Raw genomic sequence first — 26,203 nt, forward strand, 5'->3', positions numbered from 1 at the left:
GCTTCTCCTTTAAACATATCATGGTATGTATGAATGCTACCTATGAACAAGCACAAATATAGAAGGAAGAAACAAACCGATTTTATACTTCATGAAGCGCCATTATTCAAACTCAATGTTGTATCTAAACGATAACATGATAGTAGAATAAAAGAGTAAAAAATCCGTGTTAGAGAAAAAGAACACGTGCAACAAAATAATTTCGACTATAAAAATCAAAAAAATTTTGCACGTGCCCTGCTTCTCCAACAAGAACTATTCACTCAATGAAGAAGAAGACATTCCACAAGCCTTGAGAAGTTGATGAGACAAAGTGAATTTAGATGTTGAAGTTGAACTTAGCCGAGGGAATGACTCACTATTTATATAGCTAGGTCCAAAACTTTGGAGAGAGAGAGATAGGATATTTTAATATTTTGTTTGACCGTACCATATTAAATTATAACTAATCAATCAAATTAATTATATACAATAGTATTTATACGTACATAATAATAAGTATAAATTGTATTTTATTTTTTTTAGTAAATTTTTTATTATTTATCTTTTAATAAAAAATATTATAAATTATTTTAAACTAATGAATTTATCATTGTTGTAACAAGATATTGTATATTTAATTATACATTTTTTTTATCTATCTTTAGCAGATTTATTAAGTGTTTAAACTAAAAAAAAAAAACATAAAATTATTTCTAGATACAAATATAGCTATTCCAATTTAAGAATAGATAAAATATGTTGGTAAATTTTAACAAATAATAACATTGGTCATATTTAGTGACGAATAAATCTAAAAAATTTGAATAGTGAAAACAAAATATTCATAACATGACAATAATTTTTACAATTTTACTATAATAACAAATAATTTAAAATTTTATTCTTTTAGATTTTATATTTTAAAAAAATTAAATAATCTTTTCACTGTTGATTCAATAAAATATTTTTGTTTAAAATTTAATATTAAAATAAGTTAAATCAACATCTTTAATTTTAAATTAATTTAACATAATTTTATATATTACTAGAGTTAAAGTTAATAAAATAATTTTGATAATAATTTACTAGAGTGGAGTCAAAATTACTTATGTAGTAGGAACAACTAACCATTATTATTAAGAACTACTAAATAATTTTTGAAATTCTAATGCATAAATTCGTCCCTAATCATATTATTTTGATTTAAAAAATAATATAATAGTAAAACATAAAACAATTTTAGATAATAAATTTTAATAAAAATAATTTTTCATAATCATTTATGATAATAAAAATAATTTAAAGACAAATTTGATCTCATGTTAACTTGTATTTGTTCAAATCAATTTTATCGTAAAAATTAAAAAATTTTATTCATAAATCATAAAAAATATCTACAAATTCAATCAAATAGAAATCCTTGAAAAGAATTGGATTGAATGGTGGAAGCAACAAGGAAGGGAAGACTTCATAATGTAAGAGTGCAGATAGGTTTGGGTTTTGCGTGTTGGCATGCAAAGTTTTCAAGTATTATTGCATCATTTGCATGTGTGAGTTTTAGAGAAAGTTGTGGATATCATTCTCTATGTGTAATAGGCCTTTACCTTTTCTTTCTAATGTTTTTGGTGAGTTTTTAACAGCACAAGAATTTCAATGACTTGACATTAATACTAAAACACTGCCCATCATGGACTCAATATACTTCACGCCTGCCTCCTACTTCGTACTTAATAATAACGTGAATGCTATAGTGTCTAAAAAGTAGTGTCTATTTATTTAAAAAAATTAAAAATTATTATTTAATTTAAAAAATATAAAAATAAATAATTTTTAAATATTAAAATTTACTACAAAAAATATTTATAGGCACTATAAAATTGGCCTGATAATAAACACCATGTAGCAACCTTCTAGACTTGTAGCTACATCAAATCCAAAGGCTAACCCTATCCATTTCTAATTCAAATACTTACGTCATTATTCATGTGCTTTTTACCTTGTGTGAATGGTACTTGTATATGGATACAATCATAGTATCATACTCTATATATTAAATTCACTTTTCATATTAGTTACTCATATGAAATATATATTAAAAATTAATAAAATAATACATATATATAATAATTTATTTTTTAAAGATCATATTTAAGTTAAATTAGTTTTTTATTATTTTTACTAATATATTTCTTATAATTGTTAATGTGTTAAGTCTATCACATATCACATTTTTAACCTATCATGTGGTGATATATTAAAAAAATTAATAAAAGAACTAACTTGACTTATATTATTATCTACTCATAATTCATTTATTATTAGATAAAATATGAAAAATTGTTTATTTATGTACATTAATTAATTAGCGATTATCTTAGATTAGTGCATAGTCAAAAGGATAATTACACTTTTGCTAACCTATGATTCATATGAATACTTTGGCTTTTTAGATTAATAGTCTAAGTCTTTAAAAAATTGAGCATTTTTCAAATTTGTCATTTAATTACTCCATTAAAAAATTTTCGTCAATTATTGATAATGCAAAATACTGATTGATAGCATATATCACACATGACATATCCAATTAGACGCTAACAAAATATGTTTATAAAAATTTATCAATTTAGTTGTTAAGTCAAATTCAGTACAGGTTTTATGTAATTGGTAAAAGAGACTAAATTAATAAATTTTTATAAATATATTTAGTCAGCATCCAATTAGACATGTTAGCTATTATGTATATGTTGTCAACTAACATTTTAGATCATCAATGGTTGATAAAAATTGTTAATAAGATAATTAGAAGACAAATATGATTAATTATAATATTTAAAAGATCAATTTGATTAAAAAAATATTTTAGAGACAAATTTAAAGAATGCCTCATTAATTAGATACTGATTTAATTATTAACCCTTAGTTTTCTTTTTAATACAAAAACCACTTTCAACTAGAGGTGTAAACAAGTACAGATAATCTGATTACCCAATTATATATATTAGGCATTTTACCCAATAGGTAACGAATAAAATCATATTATACTCGACCTTAATTGATTCATGTATCAGAGTTGTAGTTGCAGAATCTGAATTGATTCGCCAATAACCTAATATATTATATTAAAAAATAAAATATATAATATATAACTTTTACTAATCTTAATCTCACTTGAGCCACCATTTCTCTTTTTATTTTTATTTTCAAGTGTTACATAATTTTTTTTCCATTTTTTCTTTTTCAATTTTTCTCACAAATTTAATTTTAATCGAGTCCAATCACAAAAAATACACTAACACAATTCAATCTAAACCGAACAAATTTAATCGATTCGATTCTCAAATTCACTCAAAACCGATCCAATCCCGACCCGATAATTCTGCTGCTTCCAACTTTTATCGCATAAAAAAGGATACAAAGGTAGGGGCAAAGAAGGAAGCTAGTTTCACAACAGAGAATTCCCTAAGAAGAAGTGGTGAGGAGGGAGTAATGAAACATTGCAAAGTTTGATGAATAGCATGCTACGAAGGTGTGCCGTGCAGCAATGGTTTAAATCCTAGTTTAGTTTTTCTACATAGGTCAAATCTTACATACACAAGCAGCAACCCCATCATTACTACCACCACCCCTACTTTGCTGTTCTACCATGCCAATTCAATTATGCACAAAGGAAAAACCATGAAACATGTCACACTCTATTCCTACTAAATTTTCACAAGCACTCATATATCAATGCATTAAAGAACCGTAAGGTCTACTTTGAAGGAGAAGGGTGATATCTCTCTTTCTTGGGGTTTTACTTTGTAACTAATAATCTAGCTTTTTTTTTGGTTGCGCATAGTGTTCCCATCCTGACAAGCCAAAAACTAATCTGTCGTGGATTTGAACAATAAATTTAAGGATCTGTCACTGGCCAATGAGTTGCTATATCCACAATGCAAGATTCGACCCCCCAACACTTATTTAAACGGAAGGATGAGCTGGTCACTCGACCCACCCATAATAATCTAGCTTTATTATTAAGAATTCAATCTAATCCATATTGAAGAATTACAACTTCTTCATAACATTTGTATAAGTCCCCAAATACAGAGATTTTAAGAGACACAAACCTGTTTCGAGGAAAAAAAGAATAAAATGACAAGCGAAATGTCCATTTTTATTCTAAAAAACACTCACTAAACATCATCCAAGAGAGGAACATGAGATCAGTAGAAAGAAATCAACACCACTCTACCAATATGGTGTTAGTAGGTCTAGTTCCATGTATTATACATATATTAGAGCAGTTATGGGGCTTGTAAGAACGTTGGCCAATCCACTATCTTGTGGGATAAGAACATAGATTCTGGATGAGGTCATTATCAAATCTAAGGGTCTTTAATATTGGCGTGTGCAGTGTGCACCATGCACTTGGGTTGGGTATGTTGAAAAATGAAAATGCTTTATTTGGTCAGGCACCACCCTTCGATTCAAAGGCTTTTAAAACTCAATCATGCTCCCAAGCAGCTGAAATTCTACAGCAATTGATGTGTGTGTTTAAATGAAGCACAAAAGTGAACAAAATGAAAACTATGCATGTTTTATATGGGGATATACACAGTCATTGGCGTGCACCACCCAGAGTTTCCTTTTCAGGCATTAGAGTTCACAAAAAACCATGCAAAAAACCAAGGAGTGAGTGTTTTAGATATAGTTGACACTTCTTGCTTCTATTAATTCTATCTCAGTAGATATCCTGATTTCTCTTTGTTCCTTTTGACTCACTCTATTGTGTATTATCAGTTATAAACCACTCACTAATGTGTGTAGTTTATAATGGTAAACCATGGTCTAATTCAATGAGGGCATAACATTTTTTTACCCTTGTTTAAAACATTTTTCTTCAAAATAGCAGAAAAAGTGCAAACCTTTTCTCTCAGTAAAGATATGTATAAGTTCATACATTTTTGACCATTAGTGTCGTGGCTTAAAGTTGAAATTTACATGAACAACATAGCGCATCTTAATTTGTTCCACATTATAAACAATGTACTCATTGTACAAAAGAGAACCCTGCAATGCAAAGTGATAACAGAATAAATATAAAAAATCAAAGTATAATAATGAAGAAATCTGCTGTTGAAATTTAAAATCTTAGCCTACCTTAAAGCTTGGATTTTTCTTGGGATTTCCTAGGGAAACAACAACCCCGTCCTCAAGTGCCTGGGCTTCAGAAAAATCTGGTGATGTTCCTCCTACTCCTTTTGTGCTGCAGCATGAGAATGCAAACATTTCAGTTAGAAAACTCCACTTGGCCACTTAAAATACTTAAATATTAACAATTGAGGAATTGGAGAAACAAACCTAAGTTTTCCTTCAGGCAACTTATCAGCATCATACTTTGCTGTTAGAAGTTCAGCCATGTCACCAAGTGCAACCTAGAATACAGGTAATAAAAAATCACACTCTCATGAAGATGAATATCAGTATAAGTAATGACACAATGCACAAAAAAAACAAATCTATATAAAAGGAGAAACTAAACTAGTATTATAGTAAGTGAATGACATATAAGCTTTTAAGTTTTTTATAAATTTGTCGATATCAATACTAAACTTAGTTTGTAATAATATAGAGAAAAACATCTATTCATATAACCGCATTTGTACTAATCATAAAGAATAGCATCTATTTAATCAATTCAATATCAATTTCATAATTTCCCACAATAAATTAACCAATTATATTATAAAAGATACCAAAGGTAGTGCTATAATAAACTAATACATAAATTCTTAAATTACTTTGGGGCTAAGGTTCCCAAAGGTAGCTTATTCTATCATATTCCTTTGGAATCATCTGACATAAAGCTAAGTTTGCAACTTAGAGGATATATTGGTAGTAGGCCAAGTATATGGGCTATGCAGGTGATTATGTTTATAATTCTACCACATTAATGACAATTGAACTCCAAACAAAGTTGGCAAATCATGGAAGTTTATTCCTGCAGGGGTTTCCTATGATGACATTGGCAAATTTTGAAGAAGTTTTGTCAATGTTAAGCAGTTTGGCCATGGAGGGAAGCTTTTTTCTGGGAGAGTTGCCTACATATTTATCTGATGCAGAAACAGAAATCAAGGTTAGTTTGCTGTTAACTTTCAAGTAAATTGAGTTATGTTAAGATGCATTGAGTTATGAATGTACCAAATTTTCTAAGCAAACAAGCTTTTTTCTGCTGATGCCATATACAGTCCAACAGAAAGCAATGGCTGGATAAATTAGTCATGAGCAACGGCTTTCGTGTTGAAATGGTTAATCATAAAGGAGTTTCTGAAAGTTCAAAAGAAGAATTTGGTTCAGCACATTACAGTAACAAGCTGTTTGTTGCTGAACAACTGCGACTTTCAGATGATCAGGTGAGACATCTTCTCTTCACTACAAATTTGTCTTTTCTTGGCCTCACTCCTTGGTAAAATTGTACACTAACTTCTCTTTAAGATTTCTGTTAAATAACATCTATTTATCTATTTATTTTTATTATATAAAAGTTGATACCAACATCTTTTACATTGAGTTTAAGCCATGTTTTCTCCTCTAATGATGTCATGTCAGCAACTTTGATTATTCGGCAAAGGAAAAGTATAAGTACCAACATATTATCTGCCAACTTATTGCCAACAATGATTAATTATTATATTTTAAACACACATATAAAGAGACACATCCAAAAAAATATATCTATAAAGACACTTCTATTAACCACAGCTATAAAAAAGACATTTTTATTAGACACATCCACAAAGACACTTCCATTAAACACACTTATAAATAAGAGTTGGCAGATGTTGGCAGAAATGTTGTTGGTAACGTAGCGGGATTGTTCGGCAAAACTTGAAAATTAAGTAAAATATTTTTAAGAACTTAAAAAAACAAAAATCTTATCTATTATTATTATTATTACCCAATTTTTTTCGTATGTTTTTGATATCTTGCCAAGAGATGTGTCGTGTATAATATCATGTAACTCCAAATAGTGAAATCTAATTTACCCTATTTTTCACATCTATATGGTTTTTGGTCATGAGAAGACATCAATAATGGATGGTTTCTAGTTTCTACAGAGATCAAGCCTTTTTATATGATACCAATTTTCATTTCATATTGTATTTACAATTGACATTGTAAAACTCAAGTGACTATAAGGCATCGATATTTTGGCAGATGGAAACATGGAGAAGACAATTCCAAAGGGTAGAGGATGGAGGGGATGAAGAAGGCTTTGAAGAGTTATAGAAGTAATTAGATATATTTCTCTAGTGTTGGAAGTTTGCATGCGTAATTGTAAGTCTATAATTTGATTGAGCATATTCAAATTGTCAACTATCAAGTGCCAGTTTGCTCAGTGAATAACCTTCATTATGCAAACTTGTAAAAAGAGTCAATTTGATTTAATGTGATCCTTTGCTAGGCAAATGAAAAATGGCAATTTCCATGAAAATTTAGACGCTCACAGAACATTAAGAGTGAGAATAAACTTGTTAATAAAGTATCTCTAGTGAAAAATAACAGAAACTTCAATAAACCTTAAAATAAGTTAAAAAAAGAAAAGTGACACTATATACACCAATCACTGCTCATAGCTCTCACACTACTAAGACAACAAAATATCCACCTAACAGCTACCACACGCATGAAACCACCAAACTGAATTGTATTTACAGTAAAATAAATCAATGAGTTAGTAATGAAGTGGAATTTCAAAAGGGCAGTTGCAAGATGGTCAAATGGAAATGGCCAGCAGATAGCAACTTGATTGTCAACACTCAACAGTCCAAAACTCATCCTCGAATCAAGGTGCAGCGGATGAATAATGCGAGTGTACTCAACCGAAGGTCACATGTCAATACCCCCTATAAAAACAACAGAAGAACTTTACTGTTGATTCAAAACAGGAAGCGACAGCTGTGGTCTGACAACATTCAGAACTCCCCTTGCAGTTGCCTGTTAAGGGACAAAACAAGAGCTCGATTAAGAAAAATGATCTAAACAATTAAGTCAGAAAGACAGGATTTTCTTGTTTTTGTTATTTCTTTCACATAATCTTAGAAACATAAAAACAGATTAAAACAAGGAAGCACTTCTGTATTAAAGACTGAAAACAAGAAATAAAAAACAGAGAATAGAAAAGGAAACTAGATATACACCAAGTATCTATATGACTGATTTACCTCGAAGAAGGAATTCAGATTTAACCGCAAGAGAAAACGTCTGAAGAATGGAGCCCGCTGACTCCCAGCAAGCCTGCTGCTGCGCAGTATAGTGTACAAGGAATTTGATTTCTTGTTGAATTCCTATAGAAATTAAACAAACGTAAGAATATAAATTGAAGACAATGATTTAATAATAAAAGGTTGAGTTAAATGAGACTGGTTTAGGACAGTGTATGATCCATATAACCAATCTCAACTAGAGTGGTAAACGGCTTAGTTGTTATTATCTATTAATTTCTTCCTTACCTAAAAATTTTCAGACATACCTCTAATCAATATATAACCTGTATGAGAGAATAATGGCTATACTCATTGTTGAGTTATTTGACAAGATCAGTGATGCACAATTACCTCAGCTATGTGTTCCAGTTCCACAGTATTTGAACAATGATCTTGGTTTTCAAGATTCCAGCAGAATTGTAGGCAGAGCTTCATGATGCTATCCAGTATCCTTGACACAGAACCAATGTCCAAGAAGGTTTGCGAAATTAAGGCTAATAGATACCTGTTGGAGACATAGCATAATGTATTAAGGATGCTGTAATAAGCAATATTTAGGAAAAAAAAAATAAGGGGGGGGGGGGGGGGGGATATCCCATAAGGAATAAAAATAGCAACCTTAACGAGCTAACAAAGCTGTAAATTTGGTAATACTTGGTTATTTGATTGTCAACAACAAGCCATATTTAATTTGAATGAATACATTTATGACCATAATAAATTTGCACGTTAAATAGTTTGGCAATAATACATATTTACGTCAACCTATAAGATGTAAAAAATTTAAAGCATGCAATTGAGGAATTATTACTCTTCATGAAACCCCACAAGTTCCGTGAAGTCATGAGAGTCTTGGATATGTGTTTGTAAGATATTCCATTGAGACTCTATTACATCCACCTGCAAAGGAAAGCAGAGGTTATAAAACATGAAATAGATTTTTTTTTTTTCCAGCGCTCCGCCTTCTTTATCAATACAACAGAAGTATCTGCCCACAACTAGTAATTTACATTTACATTTAAAAATCACTCATGCTAACCCAAGCAGTAGAAAAACCATAAAATTTGAAATGGCATCAAAATTTGTAAATGTATTGTACAAATATTCGCAAAAATGAAATATGCAGAAATGAAAAGAACATAAATTGTACAAGATCTGTTGATCACCATTTGTTTCATTTCTGCTCATATGAAGCATTTTAAGTAAGTTATTAAGTGCACGAGTATGTAATTAGCACAACAGCACTGAACTAGTGTAATAGATCACACAACAACTTCTAACAATGATTATCGCAGTCATCTAAAATTTTTAGCATAAATATCAAGTCATGTAGAACAACCTGAATATAAAATTGGAGATTTCTGATCAAGAATGCCATATGTTCTCCAACACGCCACATTGGTCGAGATCGCTGAGATTTCTGCTGTGCCATTGGGCTCTTAGCTCAATCCTTTTTGCGTTTGGCAAAATCACGGTGATATTGATGCATTACAGATGCCCACAGTTTCTCTAACTCCATTTGTGTTCGTTTGAGCCGCAGTAAGTATTGGAAAACTCTAAGATATCTGTTAATTGTGCCAAAATTTAGTGACCTATTGAAAAATATCGTTTTATTAAGCCATGTAATGTCACATTATTGTCCTAACTCCTAATACGAGAGCAGAATTATTGATTCTCACATAGATGGTCAAAATTAACAGACAAAGTCATTTGACTTTTTTAATTTTATTTTAAGAACTCATTAATCTTGACCATTTAAACTAAAAATAAGACCATAGTCAAGATTTATTCATAATTAATAACCAATGATCTCTCACAAGATATATCCTCTACAAAAGATGTCTCTCCTAAACCAATGGTCCCTTTAAGGTATTCAACATCTCCTATATGCCATGATGACACGGTTTGCATTTATGAGGCCATAACAATTTCTAAATTTATCATTTCAGAAGGGAATTCAATCACATCGAGTATATCTAAGCAGGACAGGAAGAGGAAAGAATCCACCGTTAACATCAATATTATAGGAGTAAAACCTTACTTGGAGAGGACTTCTTGAGTAAAGAACAAATGCAAAGGCCAGTCAACAGAATACTCAAGGGCAAGACCATCCCAACCATCAAGTGACATCTCTGAAGAAGCACCAGAGCTTCCATCTGCTGAAGTGTTTGCCCTTGATACATCTAATGGGGAAGGTCTAACTGTGATTCCTTAAGATGGCATCCTAGAAGAGGGAAAGCACATTTCATAACAGCTCCAAGCTAACTTAAACAGAAGAACTAAAAATGAAGGCAGAACCTTACCGCAAGGATACTTTAGAGAAATATTTATCTTCTTCACCAATAGTTTTTAACGCAGCCTGCATTTCAAGGAATTGGAATCAGCTTTCATTGATGTAGTTAAAACATGAACAAGCTTAAATAGTTAAAGGATGAACCGCGTCAAGAAGTAAAGATCATATGCAAAATTTAACTGACCAGCTGAAATGGCACCATAAGATCAGCTTCAGCAGTTGATTGCCGAGGTGGCAAATGCATTAGCTGGCGACTTTCCTCGAGGAAACACTAGCACAGAAAATGATGCATGTATAAAAGGTATCAGTATTTTTTTCAGAAAAGACAAAATATTAGTAATTAGAAAAGGTTATTACAAAAGGCAAGGAGGACAAAAGATCCTCATACAAAGAATAAAAAAGATCAATAAAAAATAAGAATGAACACAAGTCAGCAGAAAAATGTTAGTAGTATAGATAACTTTTCATACTTTACCTGGAAGAAATCTCCTTTTGCCAAAAGAAAATAGTCTTTCAGGGCCTTCAAGTGACCATTCAAGTCAGCTCGTACAACCACAAGCTGTGGACAGAGAGAATCAACATGAATGGTGTAGAATGCAAATGCACCAAATACTAATGAACATATGAACTGAAATATGATGTTAAGCACCTGCCAGAGACGACTGGCTGCAATAGCCTGAATAGAGTCCACAGCACATTCAAATGATCTTTTATGAAATTCAGATGATTCCTGTGGAAAACTAACTATGAGTTTGCAACTTAAGCCTAGTTGGAAAATGGGCAAGAGAATCCATATCAGAAGGCATAATCCATCAATCAGTTAGCATTGTCAAAGTAAACCGAACTATACAAGTTCACCAACAACCCAACGTACGTGTAATAGAAGGCAATAAAATAACAAAATTAGAATAAAGAATACAGTTAAGTGATAGGTTAGGAGACGAAAACCTTTAGGTCGAGGAGCATTGCTTCAATCATATCCGACTCATTTTGTGGAAGTAAATCTTCTCCCATTCCTGAATTAATTAGGGGCTCCCTCTGAAAATGAAAACGCCCTGCTAATCCATGTATTTTCTGAAAGCTTTTTGGTATTTGAGGATTCACAGTATTCCCAGACTGGAAGGAAGGGCTAGGATTCCGTAGAACCCTAACAGCTTTACCAGCAAAAAGAATTGATTCTGCAACATGCATAGGTATATACTCTGGCAGCATATCCTGCAAAACAAAAAGTATAAATAAATTGGCAAAGTTCATTAACTCATGAGTTTCAAAAATAAAGTCCATGTATTGGAAAATTTATGAAATTTATTTGTATGAACCTTCATATCCTGCCACTTTAAAGTAAAAGCAAAATTAACACCACAATATATTAACAACTAGAACAATTTTCATCTGAAACAAACACACTAAATCACATGTCAGGAATTAGAATTAGAGTAATTACCCAATAAGGATGAAAGCCCAAGTGCCAATCAGATAGAGATGCATCATTAGTTGACATGCGTGCCAACTTGTCAGAGATGTCTGAATTAGATGAGCTATTCTCTACCTCTCTATCTTCTTGCCTAAAGTGTAGAATGAATAAGGTCAAGTATATAATTTGCAAAGTAATTGAAAATATCAGATCTCAGAGACTAAGAAATCAGAAATCTTCAACGTTATCCAAACAACTGCAAAGTTTTAAAAGAATTGAAGAGACATATACATGCATATCAACAGTATACTAGCTAAAATATTGCTTTACCTCCTAATGAAAAACTCTCCATGCTGGTCTTGAAGAATTCCATAAACCATCCATGAAGCAAGTTGATTATACATCACCTGATGTGTGTGCCAAAGAAGCCTAAGCTTTGAAAAACAATAACCGCAAAAGGGTCAACTAATTAGCAGGGAGCGAGATCAAAGTCAATACAAAGAGCTTAGCATTTCAAAAACCATAATAAAATAAAACATCACTAAAATGCAACCCAACCCAACACAATAGCCTTCGATAATTTTTCCCTTCACTCCAATGATTTGTCTACATTATATACTATACCAATTACTAAACCTAACATATTTACAAGTTAAATATGTAAATATTTTATTGACTTGTACAAACCCAAATTTTATACAGATCATATAGCTGGAAATGACATAGCATGCATCTTACCAATAACAAGGATATTGTGAGAAAAGAACCATATACCTTTGCATGCATGTCTGGAGTTCAGGAACTCCACAGTGGCATCTTTTATATACAGGAACCATATACCAATAACAATGAGAATTGAGAGTGATTAGAAATTGTGGCTGGTGCAGCTGAGAAGAAAGTTGGAAGAGAGAGTCCAAACTCCAAAGCGAAAGTTGCAGGCTTTGCTTCCTTTGCTACGCTCAGTCATTTTTCTTCGAAACCGCTCGGAGAAAATAAAATTAATATAAAATTAAAAATAAAGAAACAAAGAATAAAAGTGATTATTTTGGTTTAAAAAATTAACTTTTTACTGAAAAGATTGCCTTTTATATTTTACTGTAAATTTTTTAAAATAATAATCTGTATTAAAAAATTATTTTTTAACATTTTTTATAAGTAGATAATAAGATTTGTTTGGATGTTATTAAATGATTAGAATGAATTTTTTTTCTATTTTTTTATCGTATTGACAAATTTTTAATGATAAGGTAAAAGTATTAGAAAAAAACAAAAGAATTTTTTAGAAACTACAAACTTACAATTTATATTTAAATAAAATATATTAAAAATATTTTTATATTATTATATTTAAATATAATTAATAAATAAAAAATTTTAAAACATAAAATTATTTTTATTTTTTAAATTTTTTTTAAAAAATTATTAAAAAAACCAAAACTCATCCAAACAAATCCTAAAACTAACGACTACAAAAATTGTTTTTAATTATATAAGAAACTAAAACATACGTTCACTATAAGAAATAATTATAAACAAATATTTGCTATAAATTTTTATGATATATACTATTTTAAGGTATAAATTTATGATAACGCCATGTTTACTATTAACTTTTCTTTTTTACTTTTTGGCCAATAATCCAACATAACTGAGTGTTATTATAATTAAATTTTTTTTGGTAAGATTACAAGTCTTCCTATCTCTATTGCTGTAATAAACTTTGAATCATCTCTAATAATTAGTTAGAAAATTAAAGGAAGTTTAATTTTAATGTATTGTAATGTAAAACAGTTTTATACATATATCTAATTACATAATGTTACATCATTAAAAATAAATATTATTTTTATTAACTACATAAATAATCATTTAAAAAGACGAATATAATTATACGACTGTATATAATTTTATATTTTAAGTGTATCAAAATTAAACTCGGTACAGGCAATATTTCCCCCACTCCAAAAAACTAGTACGGGCAATATTTTACAAGTCGCTTTAACTCATTTAGTAATTTTACAACTTTTATATTAGTTCAAAGTTCAAACATCCGCAAACAATATATTAAATATCTCACTACTGAGTACAATGAAGAGATTAAAAAAGTTTTAACATTGATAATATTACTTTGGGTTGAGATGTCTCCAAACACTTTAAATATTTGTAAAATTATTTATATATTATCCATTAAAATGGCTCTCAAAAGAGTATTGAGATTGAGAACTAAATTTATAAAAAAATATATGTTTATTATCAATTGCTTTAATTCGACTTTTTTACTATAAGTGTATTACAGTGAATGGTTGGTTCAAGTACATGTATAAATGACATTGATTGAAAAAGTGTAAAATAGTTACATAGTTACAAGTCTGTGTGAAAATTATTGTTCCATCTAATATAATTTTCATAGTTGCTTACCCAATTTGTCATAATGTTTCCCTATATCTTATATAGTATATACTATAGTCTAGAACCTCCCATGAGAGAAAATAAGGTGAAAACATTTAATGTACATTTCATCATTTTCAATTACATTATTACAATCTATATATAGGCCTTGTTCATTTGCAGCATTAACTTGTATTACACTCCAAAAAAATATTACTAAATCAATATAGAGTAATTCTCCACGTACAAGTGATTTTCTATACAAGTCATACAAATTATTTATAAATACGCTGTTTCATGTTTTTTCTGTGCCTCTTTTTCTTTTTCTTCCTCTTCCTCTTCTTCTTCTTCTTTTTCTGTGTCTCTTTTTCTTCTCTTCCTCACTTTTTTTTATTGAAATTTCTTCTCTTCGTTTTCTCTTTCTCCTTCATCAAAATCACTAGAAAAAACGAAAAAATATTATTCAAGGTACGTTTTTTGCCTTCTCTTTCTCCTTCTTCTTCTTCTTGCTACACGTTCTTCTTCCTCTTCCTATTCTTCTTCTTCATTTACGTGCTTTTCTCTTTGTTTTCTTTCTTTGTTATTCTCGGTTTCCATTATTTTTTAACATCAAGCTCTGAAATCGTTTTTGAAGAAGAAGCAGCAGCAGAAGATGAGGAGAAAAAAGAAAAAGAGTTCTGAATTATGCATAAGATATACTTCAACGAATTTTGGGTGTATTTCTTAAATTCTTTGGGTGTATTTTTGTAATCCTTTGGGTGTATTTCTATAATTCTTTGAGTGTATTAATTTCAAGAAGAAATATACTGTCTCTCCCTATATTGGGTGTATTTCTTAAATCCTTTGGGTGTATTTCTGTAACTGTTTGGATGTATTTCTGTAATCTTTTGGATGTATTTCTATAATCGTTTGGGTGTATTTTTGTAATCGTTCGGGTGTATTTCTGAAGTTCCATCATCTTCAAAACAATTTCAAAACTTAATTTCAGAAACCATGAAAATCGAAAAAAACAGAAGGAGATCGAAGGCAAAGAGAGAACGCTTTTCCATACAAATCATAAAAGCCATTTATATTCACGCTTCTTCTGTAACGCACGTGTTAGGCCCAACTTCTTCTTCTTCTTCTGCTTCTTCTTCTTCTTCTTCTTCTGCTTCTTCTTCTGTAACGCGCGTGTTAGGTCCAACTTGTAAAACTTGTAAACAAAAATGACTTGTATGTATAGCACTCCTCATCAATATATAACTATCAATGGCTGATTTACATGCAATAAACTGACATTTGATCTATAGTTTTCAAATCACAAACACTCATACATTAACAACCATGCTTAGAATGTTATGAAATTAAACTATATATTATTCGTGGGGTAGTCATCAATAAGTTGATATAATAATATACAAATTCATTTCATCTTTTAGCGTGTTAGGATTCTAATTTTCTCTCCTCAAAACCATGGTTTGAAGTGGATAAAAGCTCAAGTTTAACTCATTTGAATAATTTGAATGATTAAAAGGTGATTTTATAAAATGATCCCATGATTTGCAAAAAAAACAGTTATAAGAATATTGTGAATGAAAATTGTAATAGAGAAGATGAACAACACGATGTATACTGGTTCAATCCCAAAGTGAGATCTACATCCAGTCTCCACCATAACAAATGGTAGAATTTTTTACTATAAACAAATTCAAATTACAAATACCAATTCAAATCAATACAAAAAACAAATTTCTCAAACACCACTATAGCTTTTTCTAGATACTAGATTGAGACCCACGCAATGCGCGGAGAGGTAGATTACTTATATTATAAATAAATTTTAATAAATGTTATATTAAAAATGTTTTAGAGAACATATTATAAATAGATTTTGAATTTATTTTTTTTAAAAAGACATAGATTATTTATATTAGAGTTATATAAAACTGCATTTTCATTTTTTTTTTCATTTTTTGATTTGCATTAATTGCTACACTGTCTTTTTTGCATTTTTTTTGTAAATAATTAAAAAAATGAATGAAGAGAATGAAAAACATATAAAAATGTTAAATTAAATTTAAGAAATTTTTGACAATTAGTATGAGAGATTAAGAAATGAAGAGTAGTAAGAGTTTTAATATGTATAAGTTGTAGAATTTGAATATTTGTAACTGAAATTTTTTATAATAATTATTATTATGACACTTTTAATGTATGTTTATTGCATTTAATTAGTACTTGAATAATAATAGATAAGAGTTTTTTGTTTTAATTTTTTTAAAATATTTTACTAAATAGTGATTGGTTGATTTTCATCTTTTGCCAAGTCATTAGAATTGTTGATGTGGCATCATTAGCAAAGAAAAGATGACTTAAACTCATTGTGGAGAAAATTAGTATCAGCTTTTATAAATAGATAAATAGATAGATAGATTTGACAAGATTTGAGTAGTAGATTCTAAAATTTTGCCAAGAAAGCAATGATGCTGACATGACGTTAGTAGAAGAAGAGAAATAACTTAGAAGTAATGTGGGTAAACCTAATTTTGGTTGTGACTGTTGGATAGAACCATTTAAAAAAGAGGAATACATAAACCTGTGTTACTTACAATGAGTTCACAATTAAAATGTTATTATTTATAACAAATAAATAGGGCTATTGAAAATGATATTGAACAACAGAATGAGAAGAGTAAACATCAAAGTTGATTAGGAAAATACCTGGGACAAATTTCCTACGTTGGTGGCACCGAATGGTGATGTTGGTCTGAGACCCAGAAGCGAACTCCGACAGGAAAACCGCAACAGGAGGAATGGAGTTTGCCCTGATTTCTGCAATTTATGCAATGGGCTCCGGAGATGGACATCGTGATGGACAATTTGTTTTGAAGAAAAAATAATGGCTCATGGTACCGGAAGAGGGTGGAGAAAATAGAATTTTGGTACGGAGATGTGCCAAGAGGAAGAGGGTTTCAAGAAGTATGAGAAAGGTAATAAGCTCTTTGGTATTCAGAGCTTTTTTTTTGTGTAAATGTTAATTTGTATTTTTGTTGTTTTAAAAATAAGGATTGATTTGGAAAAAATTAAGTTGTTAGTTTTTATTGTGTTTTTTAGTTATTTTTTATGTTTTTTTTATTTGAAAATAAAAGTTGATTTGACAAGATTTAAATGGTGGATTCTAAAATTTTGCTAAGTAAGCAATAGTGCTAACATGACGTTAATAGAAGAAGAGAAATAACTTAGAACTAATGTGGATAAACCTATGTACCTACTTTTATATATTAAGAATAGATTCTTACATCCTAGCTCTCTTGCCTTTTTCATAACAGAAATTGATTCCCACTTTCTAAGCTCTTGTTCCATATAAACAGAATAACTCATATCAGCTCTCCTAAAATAGAATGACACGATGAAGGCATAAAAACTCTTGAGAAAAAAAAAAAAAAAAGATAATCGTTTAGTGTATCCATATCATTGAAAAGTTTGTAAGCTTTCTGCCTATTTTTGACAGGTTGCTCCAACTGTATCCATATCATTGAAGGTAATCATGTTGCATTTTGATTGGTCTATCTGTCCTTGCAAAATTATGTTTTTCATCATCCATTTCTTCTTTTGATTTTGTACGAGGATGATGTCTTCCATGAATTCTGCTTTTGAAGTGATGCAGAGACTGCACCTCATCTGATTTGTTTGGGATTCATTGTTCCTCCATCATTCTTGCCCAGATTTCTTTCGTCTCCTAGTTAGGCTTAGTCCAAGTTTGCTCCGATTCGTCTCTTGCTACGCCAAAACAAACACATTAGAACAACTCATCCAATTTTTGCTTAGTGCATAGTCATCACAAGGTTAATTAATTTCTTAATTCAACAGAAGTTAATACTAAGATAGTAAACAGCATACCAAACCAACAAGGGCCATGAGCAAGCAAGCAAGCAAGAGCAACACCAAGAAATGTAATGAAAGGCCTTAGATTTGGGTGAGTCAAGGGGTGGTGCAAAAGTAGCTGACAGAAAACAATAAAAAGAAGAACAACCATTAATGAGAAAGGCAAAAGTTGAAAGTAGAAGATTTCATCATTCTCAAGGGTTTATCCTTGATTTAACAAAACTATAACCTTCTAATAAACATTCTATGTTGTATGTAGTTTATATATAGCATTATGGCCAAAATCCCCTAACAGTAATAGCCACATAATACTATTCAAAACTTACTCAAAAGACATGCCTCAGAATTCATTTCTTCCTTTAGTTGAGGAATACTGTTTTGAGATCACCATACCAGCCACTCAACCTTGCTTTCAACATTATTTGCTCCAAATAACCAAGTTTTACCATGCTCTCAAGTAGGGTAAAAAAGCAACAATCTAAGAATTTTGTGGAAAATTGGAAAAAAGACACGAAATAAATTTAATGCTTGTGCTTTTTTTATTATGATCACAGAAAAATAGGCTGTACCATGGGCATGATGATTGTTTTGTACATACTTTCAATGTAGCAAAAGCAAAACCCTTATTCACAATGGTTATAAAAAGGTGCATGAGAAAGTATATTGTACAAGAAAATAGTCACAAGAGTAATGCAGTGCAGGATTATACCAGTCTAAGAGTGGTCCACTCCAGGTTGAAGTTCCTGCCTGAGACAACAAAGTTGAAGTATATACATAGCTCCTTGTCCATGTACTCAACCAGCAAAGAATTAGTACATAGAAACTTTTAAGATCATCTGCATTAAGAAAATTGAAATGAATAACTCAATTATTCTACAAGATCTTTATTTAAGCATGCCCGAAGATTTCCTATGTTTGTTTAATGCAGATTTCAAACATGAAACTTTGAATAGTATAGAATGATAAGAGCATTTTTAATGTTAAGATTGTACTTTAATGCCAATAAATTCTCCAGGAATCCTTCAACAAAATAAAGCAAACGTTACTTTAAATCCAAATAGATACTCATCCTTACAAGATTGGAGGCGCAGCACCCAAATGCAATAAATTGACAAGTCCCAGAAGAATCAATATATGTCCCAATACATGAAGAAAGAAAGAAGAAATAATAAAAAAAAGGTAGAATGGTTAAATGGGGGTGGGGGGGGGGGGGGGGGGGGGATTCCATAACTGACATTGTATCCTAAAAAAGGTTAACAGTTTTGTGATACTATATGTTGGGGAAAGTAGGCACTGACTAGAGTGGTGATTAAGAGTGTTATAAGAGAGGATTGGGTTTTGTATTTACTTCAAAAAAGAGTAGGATAAATTATTGAAATAAAAGTAAGATTATGTAGGAGAGAATGAATATGATGTTGGAGAAGATGAAGTGAAGCCGCTTTGGGATAGAGAAGGAGCAAAAGAGTTACCTGTTTTAAGATGTTGAGTCTTTGCAAATCGGTGTCCCGTTAACATAAATACCGGGGATGTGGGAAATGGATGGCCAAATGTGGGGGTCCTTCCTCTCTATGCCTTCACCCAACAACGGACATTTAATAATGAAGAGTCGAATTAAAGAGGCAGGCAGCCTTATTATGTTCTTCAGCTTAGGGCACTCTGCAATCCATAAATATCGGAGGGACTGTGACTGTGACAGCTCCAGAGATGTCAAATTTTCACATCTTTCAATTCTCAGAGACAAGAGACTTGGGAACGCTGGCAATGACGTAAGCGAATCACAGCTGTTCTTTATTGTAAGACTCGTTAGTGACTCATGTTGTTGGTTTTGCATTGGGAATTCTACATTCTTGCAGTTATTGATCCGCAACTGTTGCAATGAAGGAGGCAAAGAATCCCCTGGAAATGATATGGCTGATGAGCACTCTGAGATCTCTAAAGAACTGAGAGAGGTTGGTTGGGTGTGGGTCATGGCCTCAAACACATACTCCACCTGCTGCTCTCCATTAATTACTACTGTCTCCAACATGGAAAGTGGTAGCTCCCGCATTCTTGCTTCCTGTTTGCCATCTATTCTTAATGAGCGTAGGATGGGAGCTCTTGGCAGATAACAACCAAGCTCCTCGCATCCTCTAATGTAGAGTTCTTTCAAAGACGGAAGGAAAGTGGGCAAATCTCCTCTTAACTTAGGACAATGCCATATCTCAAGTGTCTCAAGTTTCGGAAATGGTGCATCATCATCATCATCACATTCATATGACTCCCATTCCTCCCACCAATCCATATGAGAGAATGAGAGATATTTAAGGGATCGGAAGGGTGTCTCCTGATGCTGATGAGTTGCATCACCCTTATAGAATGACCCACCAATCTTCTTCACCTTGTCGAACTCTTCAATGACCAGCCTCTCCAGAGAGGGTAACTGTCCAAGTGAAGGAAGCACCCAACAATTCCTGCATCCAATCAGCTTCAACTCAGTCATGTTGTGGTACGAAGACTGCCCTACCCAATCCGGAAACATCGTACTTCTGTAACCCTCGATGGATAGCTCCTTCAAGTCTTTGTGAGGACGTAATTTTTCAAGTACATCTTTTTCACAAACCTCACTTTCTTCAAATAATGACCATGACCACTCCAAATATAAAGCATTCAGGTGTATTTTTTCATCCATCCTTGCATTCGATGCTTCACCACTATTCTTAACATTCTCTAGTTTCTCAATCCTCAATGAGCCATGAAGATGTGTTAGTTCTCCCAGTTCTCCAAGCCCATTCTCTTCATGTTTGCCCACAATATAGAAACTTAAAAATTGCAAATCTTTTAATTTGCTCATATTTTTTGGCATCTCCTTTAAATCAGTGCCCTTAATATCAAGATGACGCAGATTCACAAGATTTTGCATGTTGGAGGGAAGCTTTTTGAGTCCTCGACATCTGCGCAACTTCAATGTTTGTAAATTATACAAGTTACTCATGGACTCGGGCAATGTCACGATAGGTGTACCAGAGAGATCCAAATAACGCAAATGGATCAAACCACCTATTGAATCGGGCAATATATCAATTTTAAATGATGTAAATGACAAAACACGTAAGCGCTTAAACTGTTCTAGTAAGCGACAAGGATCAATTCCCTCTTTGTGTTCACCGTATAAATCTGCCTTGATTTGAAACAGGGTCCTCACATGACTTAAACTCTCACATGCTTCCAACATCTTCGGGACTGAATTATTGTCGGTGTTGACATCATATGACAAATGACGAGTTTTAGTATCATGTTGGGCTACATTCTTGTGTTCAGAGATTCTAACAAAGAACTTTTCACCATAAAATGTGGCTAGATCATGCATGAGATCGTGCATCACAAATAAATTTTTATAGGCATTTTTTGAAGGTTGAAAGAATGATCGTGCAGCTAAATCATTGAAGTATTTATAACCAACTTCTTCTAAAATGCTTCCACTCTCTGGTTGTTGCAAAAGATCTTCAGCCATCCACAACAATAACAATTCACCTCTATTGAATTCATAATCTTTGGGATATAAAGAACAATAGACAAAGCAACGTTTTAAGTGTGAAGGGAGATAATAATAGCTTATTCTCAATGCAGGAAGAATCCTACACTCTTTTTCAGAAAACTCCCAAATTTGACTCATCAAAACATCTTCCCAATCCCTTATGTTATCCTTGGTTCTCAGCAAGCCCCCAAGAGATTGAGCAGCTAAAGGCAGTCCTTTGCACTTTTCAACAATTTTTCTGCCAACTTTTTCTAAAGCCAAACGATCTCGTGATTCAGTAGCAAAGAACGCATGATTTGCAAACACCGACCAACATTGTTCATCATCCAACAAACTCAAATTGTGAGCTGGAATTGTTTTCACCATAGAAGCAACAGCATCAATGCGGGTTGTTACAAGAATCTTTCCTCCCTGACTTCCACATTGGAAGGGAATTAGAAAAGTTTTCCAATCATCATAATCAATGGTCCACATGTCATCCAGAACAACCAAAAACCTCTTCCCTGTTACCTCAGTTCTCAAACGTTGTTGAACTGAATCTAAATCATTCATGTTGCAAGAACCAGAAGTAGCTTTCTCCACTACAGTCTTTGTCAACCGAAGAACATCAAAATCTTCTCCAACACAAACCCATGCTTTAACATTAAACTTTTGCTGCACTTGGTCATCACTGTAAACCTGTTGTGCCAAAGTGGTTTTTCCTATTCCGCCCATACCCACAATGGGGATAACAGTCACAGATGATTCAGCATGACGAGTATCATCTAACAGCAATTTAATTATCTTCTCCTTGTCTTCGTCCCGACCAAATATGTCAGAACTTACAACGAGAGATGTGGATTGAGTTCTCCATGACGACATGTCCACCTTGGCGCACTCTTTCAGACGATGATGATTTTTCTTTGCTACAACAGACTCTAGTGTACCAACTATTTTTTCCATGTCACCACTACCTTCAATATATGAATCAACAAGAGAAGAACAGGAAGAAGAGATACCTGGATCTCTTAGAGTAGTGGGGATGGCGGCCTTAGTGGAGAGCTCATCGACCAAATCATCAGCCTTATAGAGAGCATCTTGGAGATCAAGAAGCCACTTCTTCACTTTCTTATTAGTGAACTGCTTCTGCTCAGCATCATCAAGAACAGGTCCAGCCTCATATAGAGTTTTCTCCAACCTTCCAAGCAAGAAGTTCCTTTCTAGGAATGAGTCGTCTTCTTCAAGTATTGGAGAAAGCTTCTCCAAAATAGCATCAACAAAGGAAGTGAGATAAGCTCCACCATCAAGTTTTGAAGCCATGATTGGATCTCAAGTGCAGCGGATGAGATCACAACAAAGAAAGAAAGATGAATGATGAGGGAAGAAGGGTTCACAGTTAGCAATGTAGTCTCTGGGTTTTCGCAAACAGAAGCTACGGGAAGTGTTTGATTTGTGTGGTGACTTGATCAATGATCAGCTTTATGGTCTTCGCCTCGTCGGACAAAATCACTGGCTTCTAATAAAGATGATGATGTCAGAGGACAATTACGGATGCCCATCGGTGAAAATTTTCACCTTTTCTTGTTATTCTCAATAATATTATTTCAACATACAATTATTTTTCACAAATCTTGTTCATTATTATTGAAAAAAGAATAAAAATTGTAACACATTATGAAATAAATACTCTTTTTTATATTTGAAGGCCCAAATATGGTGAAAACTCAACTGAAGTTGACTTCATGTGAAGTTGATATCTGAGAACCGTTAAATAAAAATTAGTCAATTCAGTCAAATCATCTAACTAACGTCTCTCAAATATCAACTACACGTGAAGTCGACTACACTTGAATTTCCACCCCCAAATATTAGTGAAGTCTCTTATATTGACTTCTATGAAGAAAATGGTGTGTTGGGACTAAATGCTTAAATTGGTGAAGATAAATGATAAAGAAATTTTTTTTGTAAAATAAATACAATAAATATTTAAATTACGAATTCTGCCTTGTGCATGCAGCAGTCGGCAAACTCTTAAATGGAGCTCAGTACTGCGATGGATTAGTCTTTCTCTTACCGAGTTGGGAGATACCATGAGAAAAAAAAGATAATTTTGAGAGTTTTTACCGATATCCGCAATATGTTTTATCTCGTTTATTTTGTAAAAGGAGATAAGTATAGGCGTATCTCATTTCCAGTGTAAACGAGGTCTACGTATCACGTGTGTACATGTGTGTTACATAGGGAAGAATGAACTCCACGTATCTCATTTATACTGTAAAAAAGATATAAGCAAACTAATTTTGTTTACTGTGTAAACAAGATACATGTTAACTTAAAACGTTGACACTGTAAATGAGATATAGTACGACAAAAATCAATCAGCTATAAAAGGATCTTCAAACCGTTGGTATTCTCCACATTCTACAAAAATCACAATCCTTCTTCTCTTCTGTTTTTTTTTTTTCAAAAAATTTATTAAAAATGTCTAGTGGTAGTGGTTTCTTTGTTGTGATGGTGTATCCCAAGTATCATATGAAAAATAGTGATAATGGGATTATATTTGAGTATGAGAATCCTGCGCTGCTGCTCAGAGAGCGAATTCTTTGTCCGAGTTAGAGAGTTTGATATTGACGCATGTCGGTGATAGGGAGTGAAAAGAGGTTGGAAGAGATGGGTATAGGATACTAGCACTAATGGAAAATGGTGTATTTCGGTTTCGTCCATTCTGTCTCGATGGCGATGAGCATGTGCGCCTAATGTAAGAACCAGAAATCATTAACTGATTAATTAACATAAAATAATAATTTAAATTATCCAAAAATCGGTTCAAAAATTTATAATGTGAATTAGAAAAATTTGAGGTGAGATTTGAATTCAGTAGAATTTTCTGAGTTGGGAAATATAATTTTCTACGAAAAATTGAGTAAAAACATGTACCGGTAAATTAGCTGGCAGTACCAGTTTAAGTTTGTCTGGTACTGCATGACCGTAATAAAAACAATAGAAAAACTTAGGAAAATAATTAAAGTTAAAAATCGGACGATAATTTTAAAGGTTCGGCCCAAAGTTAGGCTAAATGGGACAAAAATGCTAACAGGTTAGATCGGGCCCAAGTTAAACCCAAACCCAACATATATAAACACTTAAATGAAGCCAATTCAGCCTCATTCACAAACATAACACCACCCTAGCAGCTGGTAAGGAGAAGAGAGAAGAGAAGAGAGGTTACTATTCATATTCATCTTAAATCACTCAGAACTTGAGCTACAGTGCTTTGATTCGCGTCATGTTTGCTGCTACGCAAAACTCTTGCCGAGTCCTTCAGTTCTATCTAACCAAAGTGGTAAGAAACTCACTCTTTCTTGCCAAGTTCTCTCTTTCCAACAATTTCGAAAATTTGGCTATAGCTGTTGACTGATTTTTGTAATTTTGGGTATTTAAGTACCATCTAACACTTGATTGCTATTGGATTTTGCCTCAATCAACATTGAATAAGATGAGTGTATTCAAATCCTTTGTGGTTTTATGTATATATGGAACTCTAGGTTGAATTGTGGTAAATTATGTATATATAGGTTGAATTCTTGTGATTGGAGTGAAGTTTGTGGATTGGAGTTGCTTGTTGATTGACTTGGAGGCAAAGCTCATTGAACTTGGTTGTGGATTTTGGTGATTTGTGCATATTGGGAATCGGTCAAGGTATAATTTCGATTTTCTCTATGTAATATGTAATGTTTCGTGACACTTAAACTAGTGGACCTTAAAATAGAATTGAATTGGTTGTTGATAATTGTTGGATTGATGATGTATGATGATTTTGATGAATGTAATAATTTTGATGAGATTATGATGTTATTATTAATGAATGATGTTGATATTGATATTGGGATTGAATAATGATAATTATGAGGATTGAAGATGATATATGATGAATGAAGTTTATGAATAGTTGAATTGTGCAAAATTGTTAATATTGATATCTTGATTTGAAAGTTGTGGGTTTTGTTGAATTATGGTGGAAAGAGGTGGAAAGATTGAGAGAAATATGAGTGAAAATGATTGAAGTGCAATGAAATGGAAATTTGTAGTGTGTGGTAGTATTTTTTATAAAATTGAGTAGGTTTTGATTGGTTTGGTTTTGAAAATTTGAAAACTAGAGAACTTTGATGATTTTGTGTAAAACCTTGTTTTTAACAAGTTTTGGTGAGGCATAACTTGGACTTTGGACCCCTATTTTTTAGAAACTTAGTTTAAGTGAAAGTTGGGTCCAAGAGCTTTAAGATGTTTGAAGAACGAACGGAAAATATTTTAAAACGAGAAAGTTATACGCGTTTGAAGTTCGGTGCAAAAATCTAAAATTCTGCAGCTTTAAAATTTTTCTAAGTCTGTTATAGCATGCATACGAGAACCTGTGCACGCGACGTGAGTATTCTCCTCTGTCTGGGGTATCTCGCGTACGCGGGCACTAACATGCATACGCGAGCATGTGTTTTCAAGGCATGCGTATGCGAAAATTTGAC

At 32.2% G+C, this 26,203-nt stretch overlaps 3 protein-coding genes and 1 pseudogene across 13 annotated transcripts; 1 reads left to right on the top strand and 3 right to left on the bottom strand.

The window, feature by feature from the left end:
• Positions 1-4,110: 4,110 nt before the first annotated feature.
• On the bottom strand, positions 4,111-5,513 carry LOC112756395 (poly [ADP-ribose] polymerase 2-A-like). Of its 2 annotated transcripts, none has more exons than XR_011867188.1 (3): positions 5,326-5,462; positions 5,125-5,230; positions 4,111-4,496 (listed from the first exon to the last, which is right to left on the bottom strand). XR_011867188.1 is itself a non-coding variant. In XM_025804988.3 (3 exons), the coding sequence occupies exons 1-3, from the start codon at positions 5,382-5,384 to the stop codon at positions 4,936-4,938; spliced, it is 264 nt and encodes an 87-aa protein (XP_025660773.1). In that variant the 5' UTR covers positions 5,385-5,513; the 3' UTR covers positions 4,833-4,935. The 2 variants fall into 2 exon arrangements, 1 of the variants encoding a protein (XP_025660773.1); XM_025804988.3 differs by lacking the exon at positions 4,111-4,496 and adding an exon at positions 4,833-5,034 and having other exon boundaries at positions 5,326-5,513.
• A 260-nt stretch (positions 5,514-5,773) lies between these two features.
• LOC112756382 (O-methyltransferase 1, chloroplastic-like) lies at positions 5,774-7,439 on the top strand. Of its 2 annotated transcripts, XM_025804976.3 has the most exons (4): positions 5,823-5,888; positions 5,972-6,100; positions 6,213-6,377; positions 7,183-7,439. In XM_025804976.3, the coding sequence occupies exons 1-4, from the start codon at positions 5,883-5,885 to the stop codon at positions 7,252-7,254; spliced, it is 372 nt and encodes a 123-aa protein (XP_025660761.1). In that variant the 5' UTR covers positions 5,823-5,882; the 3' UTR covers positions 7,255-7,439. The 2 variants fall into 2 exon arrangements, with proteins under 2 accessions (XP_025660753.1, XP_025660761.1); XM_025804968.3 differs by having other exon boundaries at positions 5,774-6,100.
• Positions 7,440-7,483: 44 nt separating this feature from the next.
• LOC112756375 (gamma-tubulin complex component 4 homolog) lies at positions 7,484-12,913 on the bottom strand (annotated as a pseudogene).
• Positions 12,914-17,556: 4,643 nt separating this feature from the next.
• Positions 17,557-23,200, bottom strand: LOC112756411 (putative disease resistance RPP13-like protein 1). 9 transcript variants are annotated; one of them, XM_072206349.1, is made up of 5 exons: positions 19,660-23,178; positions 18,900-19,026; positions 18,517-18,668; positions 18,206-18,308; positions 17,557-18,081 (listed from the first exon to the last, which is right to left on the bottom strand). In XM_072206349.1, the coding sequence occupies exon 1, from the start codon at positions 23,001-23,003 to the stop codon at positions 19,665-19,667; it is 3,339 nt and encodes a 1,112-aa protein (XP_072062450.1). In that variant the 5' UTR covers positions 23,004-23,178; the 3' UTR covers positions 17,557-18,081; positions 18,206-18,308; positions 18,517-18,668; positions 18,900-19,026; positions 19,660-19,664. The 9 variants fall into 9 exon arrangements, with proteins under 9 accessions (XP_072062450.1, XP_072062429.1, XP_072062430.1 ...); XM_072206328.1 differs by having other exon boundaries at positions 17,557-18,085; XM_072206329.1 differs by having other exon boundaries at positions 17,557-18,085; positions 18,517-18,642; positions 19,660-23,170.
• Between the last annotated feature and the right edge of the window lie 3,003 nt (positions 23,201-26,203).

This window comes from Arachis hypogaea, chromosome 2 (genome assembly GCF_003086295.3).
Source record: "Arachis hypogaea cultivar Tifrunner chromosome 2, arahy.Tifrunner.gnm2.J5K5, whole genome shotgun sequence".
Lineage (NCBI taxonomy): Eukaryota > Viridiplantae > Streptophyta > Magnoliopsida > Fabales > Fabaceae > Arachis > Arachis hypogaea.